The sequence below is a fragment of the Crocodylus siamensis genome, chromosome 2, assembly GCF_052110815.1.
Source record: "Crocodylus siamensis isolate JL-2025a chromosome 2, ASM5211081v1, whole genome shotgun sequence".
Lineage (NCBI taxonomy): Eukaryota > Metazoa > Chordata > Crocodylia > Crocodylidae > Crocodylus > Crocodylus siamensis.
The window spans coordinates 207,793,213-207,815,934 of record NC_143396.1 but is presented as its reverse complement, the minus strand read 5'-3'; the positions used below and the strand labels follow the sequence as shown (position 1 = coordinate 207,815,934).

Below are 22,722 nucleotides of genomic sequence, written 5' to 3'. Positions count from 1 at the left end.
TTGATTTTTTTTTGCTTGTAAAGAAATATGTAGGCTGACTGGTGACTGCACAAAAATTAAAACTATCAGAAAATATGTCTATGAAAGCAGATATATAACCACACTTTCTACATGGACAAAGCCACCATGTTTAATACAAAGAACATTGAAATAAGCACTTTCATTTCTGTTATTAACTCTTCAATCCTAATTCTAGGATTGATTCACTGTGCACACTTGACCAATCCACTTAAAGCCAAATCAAACTCCCAATAATGTTAATGGCTATCCTTTTATTGACTTCAGTGGGACTTGGATCACGTGTTTAACCTCTCTGAGAGTCTTTACACGTGATCCAGGGTGGGGTGCTTTAATTAGAGCTCTCAGGAGCCGCTTTAATAAAAGCATCCTCTGTGTCTTGTGTATTCAGCATCCCACACTTCAAAATGGCAGGGGCACTTTTTAAATAAACCTGTTCAATGAACTTTAGTTAAAGTGCCTCTGCTGCCATTTTGAAGTGTGGGGACACTGAATACATGAGACGCCACGGTTGCTAGAGCTTGTTAATAAGCATGCTCTAGCAGACTCGATTAATCAGAGCAGGAATATAGGTGCCCTCTGTGTACAGTACTTGATACAGAAATGAATGGGTAAGGTTCTATGGCCTGTGTTATACAGGAGGGCAGACTAGATAATCATAACTGTTTTTTCTAGCCTTAAAGTGTATGAATCTATTTATTGTAGTCTCTATCAGCAACATGGGTGATAATGTGAAAATCAGATTGTTAATCGTAGTCAGGAAGGTAAAAGGGTAAATAGCTGGACAAAATCAAGGCAGGTAGATTGAAGAAGTATCTTGCACTGAGTCCTAAAAGCCAAACCTGGGTTTTGGCACAAAGCCAGGGGGAGCAAATTCCAGATTGTGGCCACAGTAGAGGTGCTTTCAGATGAGTGCAGCCATGCAGTATGTACCCCATGTTCCATTGTTCTCCATGCTGCAAGGGAACAGTGGGGAAGGTATTTTGAAGGGGCAAAAAAACCCACAGGAAAAAAAGCAGAGTGGCGCACACAGTGGCAGCCTGCACCATCCAAAGCAAGAGCCTTGCTGGCCGGTGCCACACTCCACTACCAGCTAAACTCTGCATGGCAGAAGCAACACAGCTGCAACCCCAGAAGGCCCCCAGAACCCCAGGTAAGGCTGCTGGAGCTAGCCCACTGTTGGCTCCAGCCTCCCCTACCCGACCCAGGGTAACTTATCACATGCCATAGCACATGGGTGGCATGGGTGTTCCCCAGGGACAAATAGCAGTGGCCACTGCTAGTTGTCCCCGGGGATCCAAACATCCACGCACGTCTAGACACAGCCTGTGAGTGCATTTCTGCCTATCTTCCAGCAGTGTAACTCTGAGAACAGTCAGCAATTATTTTGTCTGTCTGGCAACGAGCCATATCATGGAACCAGGCCCTGAAGGGTGGAAAGACTTGGTAAGCTCTGTTATTTTATTCCTGGCCTTCTCCAATAGGTTTAAAAATCACCTAAAAATATTAGTATCTACTACCTATAGGGCACTGACAGATGTGGAAAAAAAAACAAAATGTGCTTTACCAGAAGAAGCAGTGCCTTAGTTCAACCCTGTTCTGCAGCATCTGTATAGATTGGGTGCTTTAGTGGGGGGGTTTGCTGCTTTTATCTAATAGCTGATTCAATCAACTATTAGGTAAAAGGGCTAACAAAGCCCCACTAAAGCACCCACTCTATATAGACATTGGGTGAGACAGATCCAACTAATGCGCCTCTTCTGGGCATGAGCTGGGCTTGGCATGGGGGTTCACAGAATTTAAAGTAGAGCACCATTCTTTTGTTTCTAATGTCTGTAAGCAGCCATAATGTATTTGTCTTGTGTAGTTAACATTAATGAGAAGGCAGGCCACTACTTACCACATGAAAGGCTGAGTATTTGGTTGTCTTTGCTTTATCAACTACATAAACATCACAAAGGTTTAAGTTGGAAGAGACCATCAACCTGCATCAAATTCTGCTTTTTTGGTTTATGTTCAAAATATTCTTGCTGGCAGTTAAATAATTTTGCAACCTCTAGGATACCAATGGTTTTGTGCAGAAGAGCACCTTAGAGTGGGGTACTAGTCTCACCCCTAGCAACTCACCCCTAGCAAAGGAAATGCTGCCAAACAGTTGTGGAACTGAAGTCCACTCCATGATCGGGTAGACTGGGTTCTTTAACTCTGGTTGGCAGCCAGTCTAGGAGTGGAGCCCTGTTAGACAGACAAATGGATGATCTTCATTTTTCTGGCACCTCCTGAGGCCAACCTGGTTCCAATTAGCACCTATTGGCACCTGCCCCTTTCTTTTGGATTAAACCAGAAAGGCTGAGAAGGGGACACTGGCGTGTGGGTAGCTCAATGTCTCCATGTACACTGCCCAGGCTTTTGCACAATGGAGAGGTCAATCCAGCTTCACTTTATCTTTCAAGCAAGGAATATGTTCAATGAGCTGATGTCTTAATTCGCATAATTCTATTGTCTCACATGATGGATGCCTACTATTCTTCAGCTTTAGTATTTTCACCCACAGATAAAATAGTACTGTCATAGTGGTGGTGTTGATGTGACATAATAAAGTGCATCTTAAGTATCTGATACGTAAGATACTGGAGAACAAACTGTTCTATTGAGCTCCAATATGCACAGAGAGCCAATGAAGGTTTTTCTGGTGGAGGTCAGTGTTAGAAACTTCATGGAAAGGGTTGGTCTCTCATACTTCAGGTAATACAAGACTGGAGAGCCATAGATCAATTACAATAGTCAAATGGAAAGGAAATGAAAGCAGTGCTGTGAGAGCTTGTTATAAAGAATGTCTTCCTGCCACATTCTGACCTAGGAGTACACATTTTGAATTCATATATGCAATATATTTAATGAATCAGCTACACAGGTTTGTGCTGTATCTCAGTTCAAGATGGAAAAAAATCAGTGTGTATGTGTGTGTGTGTAAGCTTGAGAGAGTCCAAAGGAGAGCTACTTGTATGATCAAAGACCAAGAGGGCAAGCCTTTCGAGGAGAGTCTGAGGGACTTGGGACTCTTCAGTCTAGACAAGAGAAGGCTCAGGTAGGACTTGGTGGCAGCCTATAAGTATATAAGGGGTGTGCATCAGGAACTGGGAAAACAGTTGTTTACCAGGGCTTCCCAAGGGACAACAAGGTCTAACAGCCACAAAATCCTGGAAGGCCAATTTAAACTGGACGTAAGAAAAAACTTTACAGTCCGTGTGCCCAGGGTCTAGAACAGACTCCCCCCAGAGGTGGTGCAAGCACCTACTCTGGACTCATTCAAAAGGCATCTGGATATTTATCTTGCTGGGACCATTCCTGCCTATGGTGGGGGGGGCGGGGGGGGGGGGGGGGGCCTCAATGATTTGGCAAGGTCCCTTCCAGCCCCTAATGTCTATGAAGCCACATGTGCAGAACTCTACAAGTTGTGATAGCCTATTAACATCTGCTCAACACAGACCTACCCAACTGACTCAGATTGCAGGGATTGGCTCTTGGTTTGTTGTTCAGGTGCATATTTTAGTTGATTTTGGTTTCTGTAAGTTTTATGTGTTTTCAGATGTAAACTATAAATCAAACCAGGCTTGTTCAGAAATGGTGTTAATTTCACTTTGAACATTTTACAAAAAGTATATGCATTTCACATATTGGTAGTAATTGAATCTTTTTATACATAAGGAAACAGGTTGAACAGTTGTAAGATAATTTTTTTATGCTCATTGGAGGAAAATTTCTCAAGCAACTCCAGACATTAATCAAGATGAAGCCTATTTGTGCAAGACAACAGGTTTTTAACTTAAAAAGTGAGCAAAACACCAAATGCCAAGTAAACCATTACAGTCCAAGCTTTAGCATTGTAATTATTTGATTAATTTTTCAATACAAATGTTTCTCACAACTGCAAGTCTAAATGTTTTTCTCAGGTTTTTTGGTTGATTTTTAATTCCTGGATGCCTTGTGCATGCCATACCAAAATAAATAAAATTAAAATGGTCAAGTGTTATCTTTCACTACCAGTATGGATATATGGCACCTTTTATATGTATTTTCTCTTTAATTTGGCTTTTTCACTAGTTTGTCCTGAACCTTGGTTCTTTCAAAGCACACGTGCACCCTCTGGTGGTTATGCATAGAATTAACCAGACAGGAGAAAATAATTGCTATCTAAGACCTATTTCTATATATGACGTTCATGCCCCACATTGATTCCTTTATCAGATGAATCTTTCAATAACCATTTATTTAATTCTTCCCTTTTTTTTTCTTTTTGTCTTGTCAACAAGAGTAAATATTTCTGCTCTTGTGTTCACTTCAAATTTTAATTGTCAAATGAGGGAACGTTTCCTTGTTTACTTTTTTAATTCTGAGAAACGAATAAGTAATGATAGTACAACTGGAGAGTTGTTTCCATGATGATCCAGGAAATGTACAAGAGGTAAAAATGTTGTGGTATGTTTTTTACAGCAACTGTATTTTTGGGAGTGTTGCTGACAAGCTTTCAGGCATCAAGTGCTCTTCCTAAGTAATGATAGACGGCCACAAATAATTGTTATAACAATCATTATGCAAATACTAACAGCAGCCAAATGCAAACAACAATTTACTTCCAGTATTCTGGAAAGATCAAAGACATCATACACCTACCTAAGCAAAAGAAGGAGGACATTAATATAATGAATATGCTGATTATCTGACAATTCCATGTTAATAATAATACTACTAGTAAATTTAAAATTTTATGAAGAAAATGCTTATAGTTATTACATGGCTTAATAACATTGTAAGATAATACAAGGACTCTGTGCATTGTAGCATCGTAGGCATATAGCTGGTGTATATTGCAAGAGCCTAAGTTATGTAGTTAATCATGCAACCTACATTAACTCAGGGTAAAATGGTTAGCAAATTTCAACATATTCCTACCTAAAGAAAAGAGACAGGACCTGCAGAAGGTTAACAGCATCAGTACAATGTTTGTACTACTGTAAGAATCTCCAAGTCACTGGCTTTAGTATAGTGTACAATTGCTGGGGATATTCAAAGGCCTTAGCAGTCTTGGGGAGGTGGTGTGCCCTGACTTTCACTTCTGGTTTGTAGTCTCAGCCAGCTCTCTTGGTATTAGCAACGGCCAGAAATGTTTGATGTAGAGATCATACTCCAGTGGTTCTCAACCTTTTCAGACTCAAGACACCCCTCCAAAACTTGCCATAATTTAGTGGGTCACCATTTAAAAGAATGAACTTAAATATATCATGCACATTATTAGATAAACATCATTATTCTGTCATTAATAGTGGCCACATGCAGTCATAGGCTTGGTCATATGCAGAGAACAAGTCATGGTCATATACCCACGGATCTCTTGTATGGAGAATTCTGTACAGGAAGACCACACAGGCATCTTCATCTCCAGTTCAAAGATGTTTACAAGAGAGATATGAAGGCAATGATCATTGAGTCAGACAACATTTTTGAGGACTGAACTGCTTGGAAACAGCTATTCAGTGTGAAAGGAAGGCTTCCGAGGAAAGATGAGCCCAGCAGGCAAAGAAAAAACCTCAGGAAGACCCCAGGGCTGTTAGGTACAAACATAACCTGTGATAACTGCAGGAAGGACTGTCACACAAGAACTGGGCTCTACATCCACACTCACAGATATTCAGAGCTGATGCCTCATGCTCTGTTGTCTTAGACAGATGCCTACTACTAATCAGTATTTTAGTAATCCTTTAGATCAGCGTTTCTCAATCCGTGGGTCATGACGCAAAAGTGGGTCACAAGAATATTTGAAAGGGTTGCAAATAAACTTGAAAAATGGATTCTCCTTTAAAGGAGAAAAATGTGGGAACCCAGGGCTTTTCCTTTACAGGCTGGCAAAATTCCAGTCTGCAAGGGGCTGCTTGGGACCTCCCCCCTGTCCTTGCCCCACACACTGGGGGGGCTGGGGCCTGGGGGTGGGGGGCAGCAGGTTGGGAGTAAAGGGCAGTGGCAGAGCCTGTTTTCTATTTAAACTATTTACTGGGTCAGGTCTGACCATGGGTACAGGTGCCTGGTACAAAAAAGCTTGAGAATCACTGCTTTAGGTTCCATGACGCTTACCCCCATGACTGTGGAGGGATCTAGGATTTTGAAAAGAGGGGTGCAGAGGGTGAGGTGCATCACCACACATGAAAAGATACCTGTGTTTCTGCAGTTAAGAATAAACTAGAAGCTTCCCCAATGAATGGGGCAGGGAGGGATTTATTTGGTTGAAGATAAAAGGCAAAACAAATATAACTTCAGTGGAAGGAAGTGGAAACAGCAGGTAGGGCTACAAAGCCACATCTTGGTGACCCGGAGCAGCCAAGGCAGCAGGAAGGTGGGACACAGGCTGGCTTAGCTGCTGGCACCTCAAGACCATTACAAAGGACAGAGGGTTGTTAATCCCCGAGTCAGGATGAGCTGAGACCGGACCAGGCAGGTGACAATGAGCCTGGAAGTGACACCCTGGTGCTGCCAGATCTTAAATATGAAATTATTGTATTGGCAGGGTTTGAAATAGAGGGGCCAGGGGGGCTGCAACCCACCCATAAGAGACAAGAGCGCCCGGCTCCTTTTTAAGCCGCTCAGGCACTGGCAGCTCCTTCCAGCTCCCTGCTGCCGCTGCTTCAGACCCCACCAAGAGTTGGTGTGTAATTCGAACTCTGAGTACCAGAAGCTCGAAATTATCATATTTGCTGAAAAACTAGCATACAATGAAAAAATATGCAAGGAAGTAGAAAATGAGATGCAAACACACCTTCTCATTTACTTTATCTAACTCGCCAGTGAGAACTGAGTCAAAGTTGAAGCCTGTCTTCATCTCAAAATGAAGTTCTCTGGGTAAATCTGGTCTCTTTCATTCGACCAAGAAAAATTGCTAAGAACAATTATTTCTGCTATTTAGTTGGTCTAATAAAAGGTATCAGCCTTTTATTAGACCAACTAAATGGTTGGAGGCCTTTTTCTTAGCAATTCTGCTTGGCCTAATGAAAGATATGAAATTCACCCAAATTGCCTTGTCTGCCTATGTCCTTAGCCCAACACGGCTACCACCTACATCCCTGTCTTCATTTCAGAGCAGTCATGGAAAGAGCTGAGGCGAGCCCAAAAGCCAATCAAGATTCCCTGAGTGACCTGGGCTTTGCATATGCTGCTCCAATGAGCTGCCTCGCCAGTGCCCGCATATTTTCAGCGTTTTTACTGCGATTGATGATGATGAAAACGCCACAATCCTCGCGCCCCCGGTGAAGCTTGCACCATCTGGCCAGCCCCGCGTCTGCGCCTGAGCGTGAGGCTTGGGTGGAGCAGGAGCAGGAGCGTGTGGGGGCGGGGAATGCCCGGTATCCCCGCGGGAGAGGGTGGAACATAATGACGTAAAACTGTGCGTGCCTGACGGCCAGCGGCAGCCCCACGGAGTGACGTAGAGGCGCTTACGTCAGCCGGCACCCCGCGCGAGGCCGGTGGGCGGGGCTCTCCGCCTTCCCCGGGTTGCGAGTGGCCTCTCCGGGTTGCCGTCCATTCCCGGCATGCATCGCGCGGCCTGTGCTATGGCGGCCTCCGACTCCAAGCCGGACCTGTTCGATGGCATCCTGATGGCGGAGGAGAGGTGCGGTGGGCGGGGCAGCGCTGCTGCTCGGGCTTTCACAGACCCCCTCCCCCCCGTGTGTCGGACGTGGGGGGAGGGCACGCGGTGGCGCTGCCGCCGTTCAACGGCCACAGAGAGCCTGGTATCGCCAATGCGAGGGGGGAGGGGCCGCCGCAGGGCCCTTCCCCCCCGCCTCCCACTAGGGGACCCGGTCTGGCCCGGCCTCGGGCACTGGGAAGTTGAAGGTCTGGTGACCCAGGTGACAGGCTGTGCTGAGCCCATCGGGCCCTGAGTGTAAACCTGCCGTTCTTTGGTAGCGTGAAAATCCCAGTGCCTCAGCAAAGGGCACGGTGATGCCACAGGCTTTGGACAACGTTGCGCTCAAGCTGAAGGCCTCTCGTCTCTCCCTTGTGAACCAGAGGAGAGGGAATGGCTTCTTTTACTGCCCGCTTGGAGACGTAGAGGAATGATGGTTCTGAATTGATTCACGGAAGCCCCTGGGAGTCCGCAGCCGTTGGTGCTGTAGCTAATGCCGAGTCGCACCAGCCCAGTGGGGCCCTCAACCTTGCTTCTGGCGCTTGTTGAAGCCCTCTTGCCTGGTACGTTACGCCTTTGCATGATGCAGCGGGACTTACAGAAAAGCCAGCATTCGTCATCCAAACCACTCCTCTGCCAGCTCTCTCTGATTCTTGGATGCAAGTTATCAGTACCTGCCGATTTGAAAAATGTGTGTACAAATGTGCTTGAATGCACTCTGAGGTGTATTTCAAATAGCGTTAATGAAACTTATTTAAAAGATGCATTGTGTGCAATTTGAATGCTTAATGATGCAACTGTACTGGTTTACATTTAATTCTTTCTTGGCAGATTTCATGGCGAAGGGTATCAAGATGGTTATGCTGAAGGAAATCGTATTGGTGTTACTGAAGGAAGGATCTATGGATCGTTACATGGGGCCAGGATTGGGTCTGAGGTAAATGGGAAACTTCCTAAGAACCAGTATGTTGGTTACATAGTGTTGCACTGAAGAAGTGGCTGAGCAAAACCTTATCTATTGGTGAGAGGCACTTGTTTTTGGCAGGTGTATGCTTCATGAATGCCACTCCAGTCCCCTTTCTGTGTCCAGTCTTTTGGTTTGCGTTCTGCTGCCCGCCTGGTCTGTTGCTTTGCCTTCTACTCTTGTCCAGTCCGCTACTATGCTCCCTTTCGACTCCCCGTTAAGCATGCCACACGCAGGGTTTCCACGCCACTTCTCTGATGCTTCAGGTTGGTCTCCCCAGTCTAAACTTTGGTATTGTTCCAGGGGTTTCAGTCCCAAGACCATTTGACACGATGTAGCAATTGTCCTAAACCATTCTTATTCTGTATAAAAGCTTCACTAAGCAAACACTAAAATTGTATGGGTAACTACTTAACATTTAGGTGAATGTAATTAATTTAATTAAACAAGTTTCTTAAATAAGATGATAGTTTTCCATACCTTGTAATATACTCTAATGGACTCTGTGTATTTCAGATAGGGTTGGTGAAGCTTATTTAAAAGAAACATTGTGTGCAGATTGATGATTAATGATGCAGATTTAACATTTTAACATTTTTGTGGAGATGGAGAAAGAAGTAAGCAGGAAGAAAAGTTCTTGCTTAGCTGTTGAAGACATCAAAGCTTTTCTAACTTGAACAGTTGACTAGGGGTTATGTGACTTCCACAACCTGGAAGTGTTTGGTTAGGTGTCACTTGGTCATCCTGTTTTGTAGATCTACTCACTAGAGTTCAAGACAGTAAGGAGGAGTTTTTCAAGTATGTGTGAACAAAAGCTTCGTAACAATGGTATTGGTCTATTGCTAGATGAAAACGGTAGAATTCTCAGTAATAATTCAGAACGGACAGATGTTAGAAATATTTGTTTTTATATTTGGTGAAGAAGCTAGATGATGTAGTCATGTGCTATGATTTCCATTTCAGTCGCATCTAAGGAAGCTGTCAAATAACAGATATAGCCAGATATTTTTGTAATCAGCAGGTACTGATAACTTGCATCCAAGAATTGGAGAGAGCTGGTATAGGAGTTCTCTTGATGATGAATGTTGGCTTTTCTGTAAACACTGAAGAAGTTCCAGAAAGTTAGAAGAAATCATATATTTCAAAGTTAGAAGAAAGTACATATTTCAAAGGATAAATGGGATGACACATTATAGATTTATCAGCCTTATGGCAGTGCCTGGCAAAGAAGTGAACTGGGAAATAAACTTGATTAATAAAGATTTGAATGCAGTTGTTATAGTTAATGTCAATTAAGATGGCTTTATGGTCTAACAGTGTTTCTTTTGATGGAACTACATGTTTGGTTGTTGGTGATAGTACAGATGTAAACACCTTCGATTTCTGTAAGGTATTTGATTCAGATCCATGTTATATTCTAATAAAAAAGTAGGACTTAACAAAAGGAATGTAGCACATGTTAAAAGATTAAATATTGTTTATTTGGATCAGAAAATATATTTTTGTATTAAGTTCCCAATGCACCTGGTTTTTATAGCATGGTTGGATGTCTTTGAAATTGTGCCACATTCAGCAAAGACTGTAAAGTGTAGTAGTTATGGTACTCAGCCAGGATGTGGGATTCCTATATGGTGACTCTTGTTTCAGGTAACACTAAATTAGAGAGTCATTTCTACATTATATCTTATGTCTGAGAACTGGGATCAGAACAGGTGCATCTTCAATTGGATAATGGCCCCGGCTGGGCTTCCTGTAGCCTGATGATTAAGGAGCTGGACTTGAGGGGGTTTGAACCCTCTGAGGCTAACATAGGTAGTGAATTTGAATCTTCCCACTGCCAGAGGTAATACTGTAACCACTAAACTAGTGCATCAGATACCACTTCGCATCACCCCTTCTTCAGTTATGTTGTAAAAGAAAATGGTTAAAAAGCACTTGGAAAGTGCCTGATACTGAATTGGGAATAACTAATTTATGGATTCCAGTTGGGTTTAGGAGAGCAGTAAATGTCAGGGTGTTCTTATTAGTACAAGAATGAGTGAGCCCAGAGGCAAAATTCAGAGTATCTGATGTCTTCCAAGTTAGACATTTGAAGCACATCTAGCATTGTGGCAGCCAGATACAAAAAAAAAAACTTCTATTGCAGTTTTGGACTTAGGCATCTGAAAGAGGATTTAAGTGAATTTGAAGTACCTAAATCTTACTGGACCTAGAACCAAGTCACTTTTAAAAATGGTATTTAGACAATTGAGTCACCTGAGATGCTTTAAAAAAAAATACCCCAGGCTTTTATTCTCTTGCTATGTGTCTTGAATCTGTAATCCTTTATATACAGCTGATATAATCATTATGAATTAAATATGTGCTAATGGAGACACAAACTGATGAGATATGAAACAGATTAAGTATGGTTGGGTGGTTGGTTTTTCCACCATAACTTAAATTAATCCAGTCCTCTGATGCTAAACAGATTTTGGAAACAATGTAGCAAGACCCGCTTGCTTTCCAGACTGACTGCTTCCCCCACCCCCCGCCCGCCCATTGCTTGGTAATGATTATACTTTCCTTTTCCCTGTCCTAATTTTCTAGAACTTGCCACCCTGAGGGCTTAATTTTAACACCCTATTAGCTGCTAGCAACACTGTGGAATGCAGTATCTTGTATTTACTATTTTGGTGCATATATATATGGAGAATTTATTTTGATGAGCTCTTATAAATTTACAGATTGGATGTTATCTTGGGTTTGCATTGACATGGCAGTGTCTTCTCCACAAATGCACCAATGAAAAACACAGGTAGGGTTAAAACATGTATTATAGATTGGTAGTACTGTCTCAAATTTCATGGTTCTTTTCCTTCCAGGAAAGGCCTTTATGACGTAAAGAAATGTGTATGAATAATGTTCAGTAGTTTGTTTGGAATTTTTTTGTTTTTTATTTACTTGGGATTATAAACATCCAGACTGGCAAATAATCAGAGATAAGCTATGCAGAGATTTTTTTTTACATGAAATGGTATCATGATTGTCCTCTTAAAGGTCATGGTACTCAGGAAATGATAAACTATTTTTATAACTGTAGAGTCTCTCCTTTGGGTGAAACTAATAGTTGAATTTTGCTAACAAAGGCAGGCAGAATTCTGCTGAGCATCTTGGGCAGGAGTGGGGCTAGAAAACCACTGAAATTTCAGCCTAGAATTCCTGTAATAAAATAAGCCCATCTCCTCCAAAACTTGGCATGCTGCCTACACTAAAATTGTGAGATTGTCCCACTAGAGCCACTTATAGCTGACTTTGTTATGTGCCAGGGGAATTCTCTGCCCAGATAAGGGATTGCACACTGTTGTGGAAGTCCTTTACTTGCATGTATTTACAGTTGTATTAGGCACATGAATTCATTCAGGTTTATGTAACTAGCTTTCTTAGATGTTCATCTCCTAATGCAGAGAAGATTGAGAGGCCTACTAGATTGTTATAATGTTCTATTTGTATAGTGTCTTTCATTCCAAAGTGCGCATGTAATTTTATTTGGATGAAATTCATCTCCTGGCACAATCTGACTATAGGCATTTCCTAATAAAATAAATAACAAATTAACTAACAATAAAAATGCAAGTTAGAGGCAGTTGAAAGAAATGTTATGTTTCAATTGTTTTCTGAAACAGAAGTGTTTTAAATCTGTTTTAAAACAAGCATGCATTAATGTCCTTCTATCATGATATTTATGTCACAGACTGGGGATATTTCACAGTCCAGGAGCAACATAAGCCGTAATATGAGCAGTTTTCAAGCTCCAGTTAACCTGTATTTTAGACTTAATAGGGTGGGAATGGCTTTCTGAAAAACCATAATAGGGGTATTGTAGACTCAATTCACACTCTCTTTTTAAAAGTGAACTTGGTGAAAATAGGGATTTTCCATTTTTCCATTTAATGTAGGGTAGAGATGCAATTTACGAACTATGTTTTCTTCTAGTCTTCTGATATGTAATCTGATGAAGTGATCTTTTACTCAAGCAAGCTTATGCATCTCTGATTCAGTTAATTTAGAAGATGCATCTCTACCCTACCTTCTGCCTGACTTCAGACTAACATGGCTAGCTACCTTTCTGATTAGTGGATGTTATGTTCAATATTTCCACAAGTTCCAGATATATACAGTTTAATCAGTGTTGACATTTAGTCAAGTATCAGCCATGGTTATCACTAGTTTCACCAATGTAAGAGAACAGCTCATACAGGAATATCAGCTATGCATTAAGTCCATTAAATGGCTTTCCTCTTGATAAACAGAAAAAAGTCAAATGTCAAGTTTAAGATGAAGTTTTTTAAGATGAACTGACTTGTGGAACAGTTTCATAACAGAAGAGTAGTATAATTACTGTTTGTCTGATACTTACAGATGGCAATCTATAGCCACTGTCTTCACCTGATGCATGCAATGCATGTCTATGTGGTATTCATATTAGACAACTCTATTGCATTTTGAATGTTTTAGAATCTGCTATCAGTTATAACTGGCTCTAGTTTTTTGTTTTGTGAACCAGGGAGATGAAGGGGCATTGGTACTCGTTCATGAGTGGTCAGATGCACTTTGAGGGTGAATAGAAATCTCTGCTTGGCCTGCCTGGAGAATTATAGTAATTTTTGGAAGATTTTTTTTTCATGCAGCCTAGATATGTTGTGCTAAATATTTTTGAAGCTGATACCTTGGATTTTCTAGCCTAACACACAAGTACAAAAGTACCCATTGTGCCAAAAGAGAGGATTTTCTCTCTCCAATATCAGCAGGTACAAAATGGGGTCATGGTAAATTTTCAAATGTTTGGTTTTTTTGGTTAACATACCTGACAAAGCCATCATGCTTCCACAGATTTTGAAAACTATTTTGGACATTCTCTTACAGTTTTAGTGTTGGTATTAGTTACTGATATAGTAAGTAATACTTTGTTTTTTTCCATGGCACTTTCTATTCACTGGTTTCAAAACATGTGATGAATATTTACATATTTTTGTGGAGAATGAGCCAAAGGAAATGTAACCTTGCCCACTTGTGTTTAAAAAAATCTTTAATACCATATAAAAATGACAAATTACAGGCCCAATTTCTATATGGGTGAGACAGTCTCATTGACTTAAATGGGAAAAGTTGGGTGAAAATAGGATTGTAGGACTGGGTCCAGTAATTTGAGGTATAACACATTCATTTCACATGCTTAGTGTAGCCTTTGTAAGACAGTGGAAGAAATTGTATTTCTGCTTTTGAACCACTATAAGGAAATTGTATTTTATTCTTTATAGTAAAAAACTAAAGGCCTTGGAATCACTCATAGGAATGATTCAGAAATTCCCTTATGAAGACCCCACTTACGACAAACTTCAAGAAGATCTGGAGAAAATTAGAGGAAAATTTAAACAGGTTTGTAGCATTTAGTTTTCAGTTAGCACAGAAGGATAGTATCAGTTTCTGAAAATAGTACCTGATGTCAAAATTATCAGCAATAAAAAGCTGCTGTTTTGCAGTCCAAAGTAATTATTTTTCAATGAATTCTTTCTGGGCTTCTTGTACAGTTTACTTGATGTCCCACAGGGAAAAAGTATGATGCAGTTCTCTATCTTAGGGTAAATGCACCATTAATGTAATCCTAAAGGGGGGAAAAGACCAAAAAAATGCCATTCAGTATGTAAGAGAGAACTGTGGAACTAAGGTGGAGGGAAGCAAGAAGAATAGAAATGGGGCAGGAGATCTCATTAGAAAAATCATATAAGTTGTAAAACACCTCTGACACCTATGTTTACCTCTTTTTGGTTTTTTTTTTAGGTTAGCTCAATGCTAAATATTCAGCCTGACTTTAGAATTGGTCTGGAAAGATCTGTACTTACTTTTTGAGGATAAAATGAAGATAAAAGTGAACAAAGAGGAAATGTTTTCACAGGTTCACAGAAGTTTCGGGCTGAAAGGGAACTCGTGAGATCATCAGGTCCAGCCCCTCAAGAACAGATGTCTGGGGAATGTCTGTTTTAAAAAAAGCATAGAATAATGAACAGGTATTCATTTTCAAAAAGGAAGAAGAGAAGGGTTGAGGTTTTAGAAATTCTGGTGAATCGAGACTTATTTCATATTTGTTTTCTCCCATTCTTATTATGTTCACTGCAGTGAATAATACTGTGAAAAAACCAAAACATAGTCTCTGTTGTAGATTGATAGTTTTATTCCTAAAGGGAAAAATAATCTGCTTCTAATTGTAATTGTTCTTTCATTTATTCTTCCTTGTTTTAATCAAAGGGTGCCTATTGTTTAAGAAGATAATGTGAACATTTACACAAACATATAGTAAGATACGTTTTTATAGTAAGCAGTAGCTTTATTTTTTATTGGGAAAGACTGAAGAAGAGTTTGGGATAAAACTGCACGCCCCATGCTCTGTGCTCTTCTGGTTCTTGGCTTTCTGTATTGTTTTCATGAGACGTACAGATTGATCCAACAGAGTAAGTAAACTGGCTGTTGCAAGTGACTACTATTAGAAATGTAATCAATATCTAACAACATAATTTATGTTAGAGTGGCTAACTGAAAGAGGTAAAACTGTTTCTGGTTTTGGAAATGTACTATTCAGTTTGATAGAGAAAATGGATGCTGTTCGACTATATGAATGGATATTCAGCTATGTTAGTTAAAGACAGGACTATCCAACTTCTAAGTGGCTGGGGGTTGCACACCCTGTGAATCATGCTAGTGGGGGCCATGTATGCTTTCAGGAATATTACCCTCTGCATTGCACTGCTCTGGGCCATGGGTTCCCCAGCACTACAGACTGCACCTTGGGACAAGGAAGAGAAAGCTGGAGGGAGAGGGAGCCTAGAGACCCCAGCTGCTTCCTCAGCTTGAGCTAGGGGGAAAGCAGTGGCCAGGTAGGAGCCTGGGGGCAGGGCTGAAAACTTAACCATTTGCAGGCTGCATGAGGCTTCCAGGTCACCAGTTGGACAGCCATGGCTTACAGCAAACAGTAACTTTTTTATATAGTAACTTATTGATGGATATATTTATATCGCTATTTGCATATGGACTGTAATGTCATTTCTGGAAAGCATTTCACTACACTGTAGTGCATGTATGTTTGTTTGATTGATTGATTTGTATATTGCTCTTTCCCAAAAGGTGCCAGGTAGCTTACAATAAAAGAGAAAAAGAAATATAGAAACAGAATAAAATCCGAAAATAAAAACAAAAACAGCCCCAACCTGGGTGGGGAGGGGAGGAGGGAAACAAGTTAAAAAATACTCTACCCCTCCCCTACACCTAATTCAGCCTCATTTCTCAATTAACATATACTACCTCCATAAAGGACAACAGTTCTCTCCCCAGCTTTATTTTTTCCTGTGCTTACCTACTGCCATTCATTCCCTCCCTTATATGCAGGGGAGTGCACCCACCTGCTTATTGTCTGCATGAAACCCTCCAGGTCTAGGAGATTGTGGCTGCCACCATCTTCTATCCTTGCGGGCTTCATGCACTCCAGGGGCTGGGAGATTGTGGCAGTTGTGTCTCCCAGCTGTGGAGGTGCATGGGGTGCCCCTGCAGTTGGGAACTTGCTTCTGGTGCAGGGGGAACTCAGGATTGGGCTCCCTCTGCACTGGCAATAAGGTGTGCCGGGATCTAATGTACAATCCCACAATCACGCCTCCTGCTGTATATGTGTGACATGGCAGGGGCGGGGCAGTTGTGTGGATTGCACATTAGATTCCATTTTGCCTTTTACCTGCATGTTTAGAAAGGGCCCCTAGTGACTGAACACAAGTGCCATTGTCTTGTAACCTTCTCTGAAGCAAATTTGTTTCTGAATGCACCAGTACCAGTTTCTTATCATTACAGTTTTCTTCTTTAACTTTCTTACATCATACCATAATATCACTTATCTCAGAAGCTGGTACAGCCTTTTCATGTATGTATTGAATTCTATCAACATCTTTTATTTTCTGAAAATTTTTAGCTCCATTTTCATATTTACTAAACCTGCATTGGCCTTCTCTATATTGATATAGTCTTATCTATCTCTTGATTTCTTCAAATGCCTTTTCAAAATATTGAGATTTTTCCTGTTTTTTTTTTTTCATCTGACTTGTGCTGAATGAAGCTGTACAGTTACACCTTTTAAATCAGGAGTATCAAATAAATATATGGCCCATAGGCTGGATCCAGCACATGGATCCATTGCATCTGGCCCACTGAGGTATTGGCTGGCCACTGGAAGCTCCTTGGTTGCCTGTACTGCCATGTTCTCTGTGCTGGAGCCAGCACTGCTGCCCTTTGGTCTGTGCTGCCACTGCATGCCTCATGCTCTGTGCCAGCATCACTGTGTGCTAAAGCCAGGGCCGTTTGTCCTGTGCTTCATGCTGGAGCTGACACTTCATGTCCCGTACCGGACCTGGAGCCAGTACTGCATCCCCTGTTCTCCATGCCAGAGTTGCTGCTTCTGTCACCACTGCATGTTCCATGTGGGAATTGAAATCCTGGTCTGAAATGCATGTTGGCAACAGAAGCCCTAGCTCTGGCATGGGACATGCAGCAGGAGCTGGAGTTGGAGCCCATCCTGCAGCTGCCCTGTGCCCTGGGGTGTCTGGATGCAGCTCAGAACAGGAGGCAAATTAGATGCCTGTTTTAAATCCATCAGAATACAATTCAGTGGGTTAATTTCCTCCTTTTCTGCAACTAGCTTGTTGGCTAGTTTCAAGCATACTGTTTCCTCTGTTTTGTCACCAAGGTCAACTGATGTATTTCTTAATTTAGCCTATAACACTTGTTTCATCCTGAAGTTTGGCGTGGTCATCAGCTGGTTTTTTTCTAACACTGTCTCTTTCCTTGCCATTCCAAACATTATCTGTTGTCATTCTCCTAACAAAACCCAAACCTAATTTTTGTTTGCCTGATTCCAACTCATTATGGTCAGTAGTTTCCTTTTCTTGAAGTGCTGCCACATAAGTCTAGCTCTTTCTATAGAGAGCATACTACTAGCAACTGATTACAGTCAAATACATTCCTCATACTTTTTTAATGAACAACTTGGAATGTTTGCGTTCCTTTCTGAGGAGTTCAAAGTCTTTAGCTTGTTCATCAAAATCAGCTGCAAGTTAAATGTCCTCTTCCTTTTCTTTCCTAAATTTCTTAATATCCTCTTTTCTGGCCAAAAGTGATGGCTGAAGTTTCTTTTGCAGGTTTATTTTCTCTCTTCTTCAAGTTGACATAGTTGACTAACTTAACTATTGAGGTCTTCAGTATTCTTAGTGCCTCCAGCATTTAAACAAGATTTTAGTAGTATCATTCAGTAATTTGTACTTTATGACTTCAACCTATAGAATTGGAAGAGCCAAGAAAAGATGAGATCATTCCTCTCCATATGTTCATTCTTTCTCATCAGGTATAGACTGCATGCGACTCAGTAGAGAGTCCTTCTCTTCCACAGAATAGATTTTACTCAGATACTTTTTATTTTTCAACAATGAAGTTTTTCAACTAGACAGACTTGTTCTGAAGCTGCTCTGAATTAGAGAGGGTAGTAGAAAGTGTTTCATACCATGTTAATTTGGTATCATTCTCTAAAAGCTATTGCTTCAGAGTTTCAGGACTGGACTCATCTCTCTTTTGCATTTGAAGAGATTTCAACTACTGTGTTAACTCATCAGTCTTTCTTAGTAGTTCCTCTGTTTGTTATGCCTTTTTTCATTTTCTCTTGTCTACATCTTAAAAGTTTTCAGTTTTGTACATTAGATCTTTTCTTATAACCAAAGATCCTGGTTTACTCTGATTTAAAAAAAAAACAACCCAGTTTTTGGATTTAAAAAAGTAACTCAAAATCCAAATTTTTCTGTGATCAAAATGAAATACCACTATATAGATATGTATATCTGTATATTAGTGGTGTTTCATTTTAATCACAAAAATGTGGATTTTTTTGTTACTTTTTTAATCTGAAAGTTGGGGACTTTTTTAATGAGAGAAAACCAGGACCCCTGCTTATAACCAGTAGTATTTGAAGTTTATTTTTCAAGTTCTTTTTCTCTTTAATCAGTTTCTCCAGTCTAAATTGCATCTGTTGTTTTTCACTTAATGGGTGAAAAAGATGAGGGATTTACTGCGGAGCTGCCCAGTTAGCTTCATGGTAAAATGTCAGCATCTACATGTGCAGCCCTATTAGGCTTCACTAAACTAATTAATTCTGCCATAGGTTAGTACTTGTAAACACAAGTGCTATCCTGTGATGGCATTATGTAGTGCACTGACACGGTGGGCTGGGGCACAGCTCACCAGCTAGCCCCACGCTAGAGCACCTTTGTGTTCCAGCCAGCCTCTGCAGGAGGTTGAGCTGGGTTGTAGCAGCCCACTAGTCAGCCAGGGATGTTCCGACCTGGATCAACGTGCTGTGGTTTCAGGCTCACGTGTAAATGCGGTGCCTGGGACCAATAAACTTGGATGCAGTTTGTGTTGAATTAATTGCATGTGTAGATATGCCCATTATGTCTTTAAATGCAGCTTCTTTTCAGGTTACAGAATCTGATAACCTGACTTTAAATGCAGCTTCTTTTCAGGTTACAGAATCTGATAACCTGATCATGTTCCAGTTTTTGCTTACAATGCTCAGGTTGCTGCAATCTTTGATTTAACTCTGTTGCTGTTAATTTTTCAGGCAAAAACAGGAACAAACATCCAACACTGGAATCCAGCAATAGGAATTGCATGAGACTGGACCTATGACATATTTACAAAGGAACAATTCTTACAAATTATCTATACATTCACTATAACATTGTTTAAATATTAACATACATAAATCTGGCTAGGGACTCTTGCTTAATGGTCGGTGAACCTATATATACAGATATTTTGTGTGTGTGTGTGTAGATAAATATTAGCTGTAACTTCCTTTATTTCTTTATAAGAGGATAAGAAATGAAGTGTATACAGATGATGTTTGGACTGTTTAATTGACCTTCAGTATTGTTTTGGTTATGTATACAATGTTGCCCTAAAATTAATTTTATTTACTAAATCCCCTACTGCCCTCCCTGTTCTGTATCCAATTTAATTTCTTTCCCATTTGTGTCCCAGATGATCCTTATTTTTATACTCTTTAGCCCAGTGGTGGGCAAAATACAACTCACAGGTTGGATCCAGCCTGCCATATGATTCTATCCAGCCTGCAGCTGCTCCTCTGAAAGAGAATTATGTCCGGCCCACAGCTGCCTTGGTTTTCAGTGCCTCTCACCCTTCTCCCTTCCTTATGCTGCAGCTGGCTGCAGTAGCAGCTCTGGCTCCAGTGGCCAGGAAGCCACTCCTGTCTCCAGCCAACCCGTCCCGCCCTGCACCACCTCACTTTATCCCCCATGAGCCCCCAGTGTACGCTCCAAAGCTGAGCTGACTGCCTTCACTATTGAGGTCCAAGGTATTCTTAGGCCACGGGTTTTTAACTGGGGTGCTGTAGCATCCTGGGGTCCACCCCCCCTCTCTCCCTCCCTCAAGGGTGCTACAGTGGCAGTGGCCAGAAAAATCTACCCTGTGGGCTACCCTTGCGTTTAGGGCTCTCTAATCAGCCAAAATCAGGCAGGAGCTGTCATGTGCTCTCCCAGCCCTCCTTCAGGAAACAGGCACAGGCAGAACTGTCCTGTCTGCATGTTTCCAGGAAGAGTGCTGGGAGCACCAGACCGGAAATCACTGCACAGCTTGAGGCAGCTCCTACCTGCTTTAGGCTGATCAGAGTCCTAATGTAGGAGGAGCACGTGCACCTGGTACAGCCATTCCTGGACTGACTACTGCACAGGGCAGTTTCATCACATTTGCACAGTCCTTTCCAGCAGCAGAACCTGACCGAGAAGCATCCAGGTAGGCTAAGGCAGCACCGACAGTGCTTCTTGGCCACAGTGCTGTCACATTCCAGAAGGTGATGATGGGGTTGCTTGACCCTGAAAAGGTTAAGAACCATTGTTTTAGTGTCTCCAGCATTTCAAGCTCTCTGTCTCTCAAGGCTAAACTGCATCTCGTTTTCACTCATTCAGTCTTTAAATGCAGGTTTTTAAAGTTTAATATCTGATTATGTTCCAGATTTTTTTTATAATCCACAAGTTACTGGGATCTTTAATTTAGCTCTTCTACAGAACAACTTCAGACAGCGTTCAAGGTTTTGAATTTAGTTTTTAATAATTTTAGTGTTTAATAAATTTCTTTCTTCAAGAAGCATTCATTAGGCCAAGTTTCTAGGACTTGAGTAATGGAGCCATCTGTGGTTCTAGAAAGTACACTTTTAAAAGGTAATATGACTGGTTCTAAAATAAAATGATGTGCACAAAATTGGCATTTATAAAACAAACAATGAACAGAGACCTTATTTGTAATAACTACCACAGCAACAATATTTGAAAATCAGGTTTCATATATTTAGCAAGGTAATTGTTTTAGAGCCATCTACTGGTAGAAAGTAGTACATCAATTAGAAAATAAGATTATCTAAAAATAAAACTTGTTTCAGAACCTAAAACATCTCTAAATTTGAATTAAAATGATAGAAGTGTATGTGTGTATAGATTCGTCTTACTTTTTCAATATGTGTTATGTAAAAGTTGTTCTGAATTCTTGTCAAATAAAGTTACTTTCATGTGGAATTAATTTATAAAGCGTAGGGTTTCCAGAACAGTGAAAAAACCTTGTCCTGTTTTTTCAATAAAACCACTACAATTTGATTGGGATGTTGTACATAATACTGCAAAGAAAACAGAAAGCATGGCTTTCTTTTTTATATGTAATCTATTTTGATATATTAAAAAATTTAGTTTTTTAATGGAAATACCTATTTAATTTCTTTGAGAACAACTTGAATATATCCAGACAGGTTTCTTATGTGAAATTATGTATGGGTTAGTAGAAAACATTACAAAAGGTTATCAGTCTTCATGCTTCAGGGAATGCTCTGATGAGGTAACATCAGTAAAAATGTTCTGCATGTGAAAAATGCTTATTGGTTAACATTAATAAAGATGTTTTCCACAGGCATTTGGATGTTGTTTGGTTTTTTGGAGGGGTTTTTTGTGGGAGGGGTTGCTTTCCTTGCAGCATTTTTATTGATAGATTTTGGCATAAGATAATAGCTTGGACAATCTATTCTCTTATAGCAGTTTGAGTGCATCTGCCTTTTTCATCGTGTACAACTAATCAAGCAAATCTATCATAGGCAAAGACACAGAAAAGTCTTCCTTTTTTACCCTTATTTATAGTTATATGGCTTTTAAGAGACAGAAAAAGTAAAACAAACTGAGAAAAATAATGTTCTCTGACCTTCTACATACAGAACATAAAGAAATAGGGGAAACAGAAAAGCAAATTAGTGTGTCAGAGAAAACAAACTACACCTCAGCTTTTTATAGTCACTTCAGTGTGTGGTAAGTGATAAAAGGCAGTATATTTACAGTAAAATGGGTGGAGTTTTTTTTATGATTTGAGCAAAAGTTGGCTTACTGCTTCTGTGCACCAGACCATTCCACCCTGCTCTGAGAACAGACTTAAATCCTTTGTGGAATTTTTTCTGTTTCTTGTTATGAATACCTGAGGCTTCACAAAGATCACTGATAAACTTTCAGCAACACCCAAACTGAATGAAAGTGAATTATTTATCTGCAATATGCATGTGAGAACAGAGAGACATTTATGAAGTACATGATTGGGTTGTCCAATCTGAGATGTCAGTAGGCTGATTTTTTTTTTACATTAAAGTGCTTTATAATCCTAAATTACTTGTTCAGAGCAAGATTTCCACTGATGTGAGTGCCCAGTACTTTTGCAAATAATCTACCAGGCATCTCAAGCTAGTCACCTTTTAGAAAGTGAGAAATTCTTATCTGTCTGACTTAGCTCCTTGTTCTAGATCAGGGGCGGGCAATTATTTTGGGCAGAGGGCTGCTTGATGAGTTTTGGTGAGCTGTCGTGTGGAGGGCTGCATGGGTAGTGCCACACCTTCAGTTGCCCCACCCCCTGATCTTGGGACCGGCAGTCCCACCCCTGACCTTTGGCACCAGAAGTCACTCTC

At 40.8% G+C, this 22,722-nt stretch overlaps 1 protein-coding gene across 4 annotated transcripts; it reads left to right on the top strand.

Annotated features, from left to right (window-relative positions):
• The first annotated feature begins 7,460 nt into the window (after positions 1 to 7,460).
• Positions 7,461 to 21,690, top strand: LTO1 (LTO1 maturation factor of ABCE1). 4 transcript variants are annotated; one of them, XR_016440278.1, is made up of 6 exons: positions 7,461 to 7,675; positions 8,522 to 8,627; positions 11,381 to 11,451; positions 13,955 to 14,072; positions 14,590 to 14,701; positions 19,336 to 21,690. XR_016440278.1 is itself a non-coding variant. In XM_090032887.1 (5 exons), the coding sequence occupies exons 1-5, from the start codon at positions 7,596 to 7,598 to the stop codon at positions 19,387 to 19,389; spliced, it is 429 nt and encodes a 142-aa protein (XP_089889013.1). In that variant the 5' UTR covers positions 7,462 to 7,595; the 3' UTR covers positions 19,390 to 21,690. The 4 variants fall into 4 exon arrangements, 3 of the variants coding, with proteins under 3 accessions (XP_089889013.1, XP_089889014.1, XP_089889012.1); XM_090032887.1 differs by lacking the exon at positions 14,590 to 14,701 and having other exon boundaries at positions 7,462 to 7,675; XM_090032888.1 differs by having other exon boundaries at positions 7,462 to 7,675; positions 14,590 to 21,690.
• Positions 21,691 to 22,722: the final 1,032 nt, after the last annotated feature.

Excerpts from the sequence above, each read along its gene's own strand:
- LTO1 (XM_090032886.1), top strand. The coding sequence starts at position 7,596 with ATGCATCGCGCGGCCTGTGCTATGGCGGCCTCCGACTCCAAGCCGGAC. Across the intron at positions 8,628-11,380 it reads GGGCCAGGATTGGGTCTGAG|ATTGGATGTTATCTTGGGTT; the intron begins GTAAATGGGAAA and ends ATAAATTTACAG. Across the intron at positions 14,073-14,474 it reads TTAGAGGAAAATTTAAACAG|GTTAGCTCAATGCTAAATAT; the intron begins GTTTGTAGCATT and ends TTTTTTTTTTAG.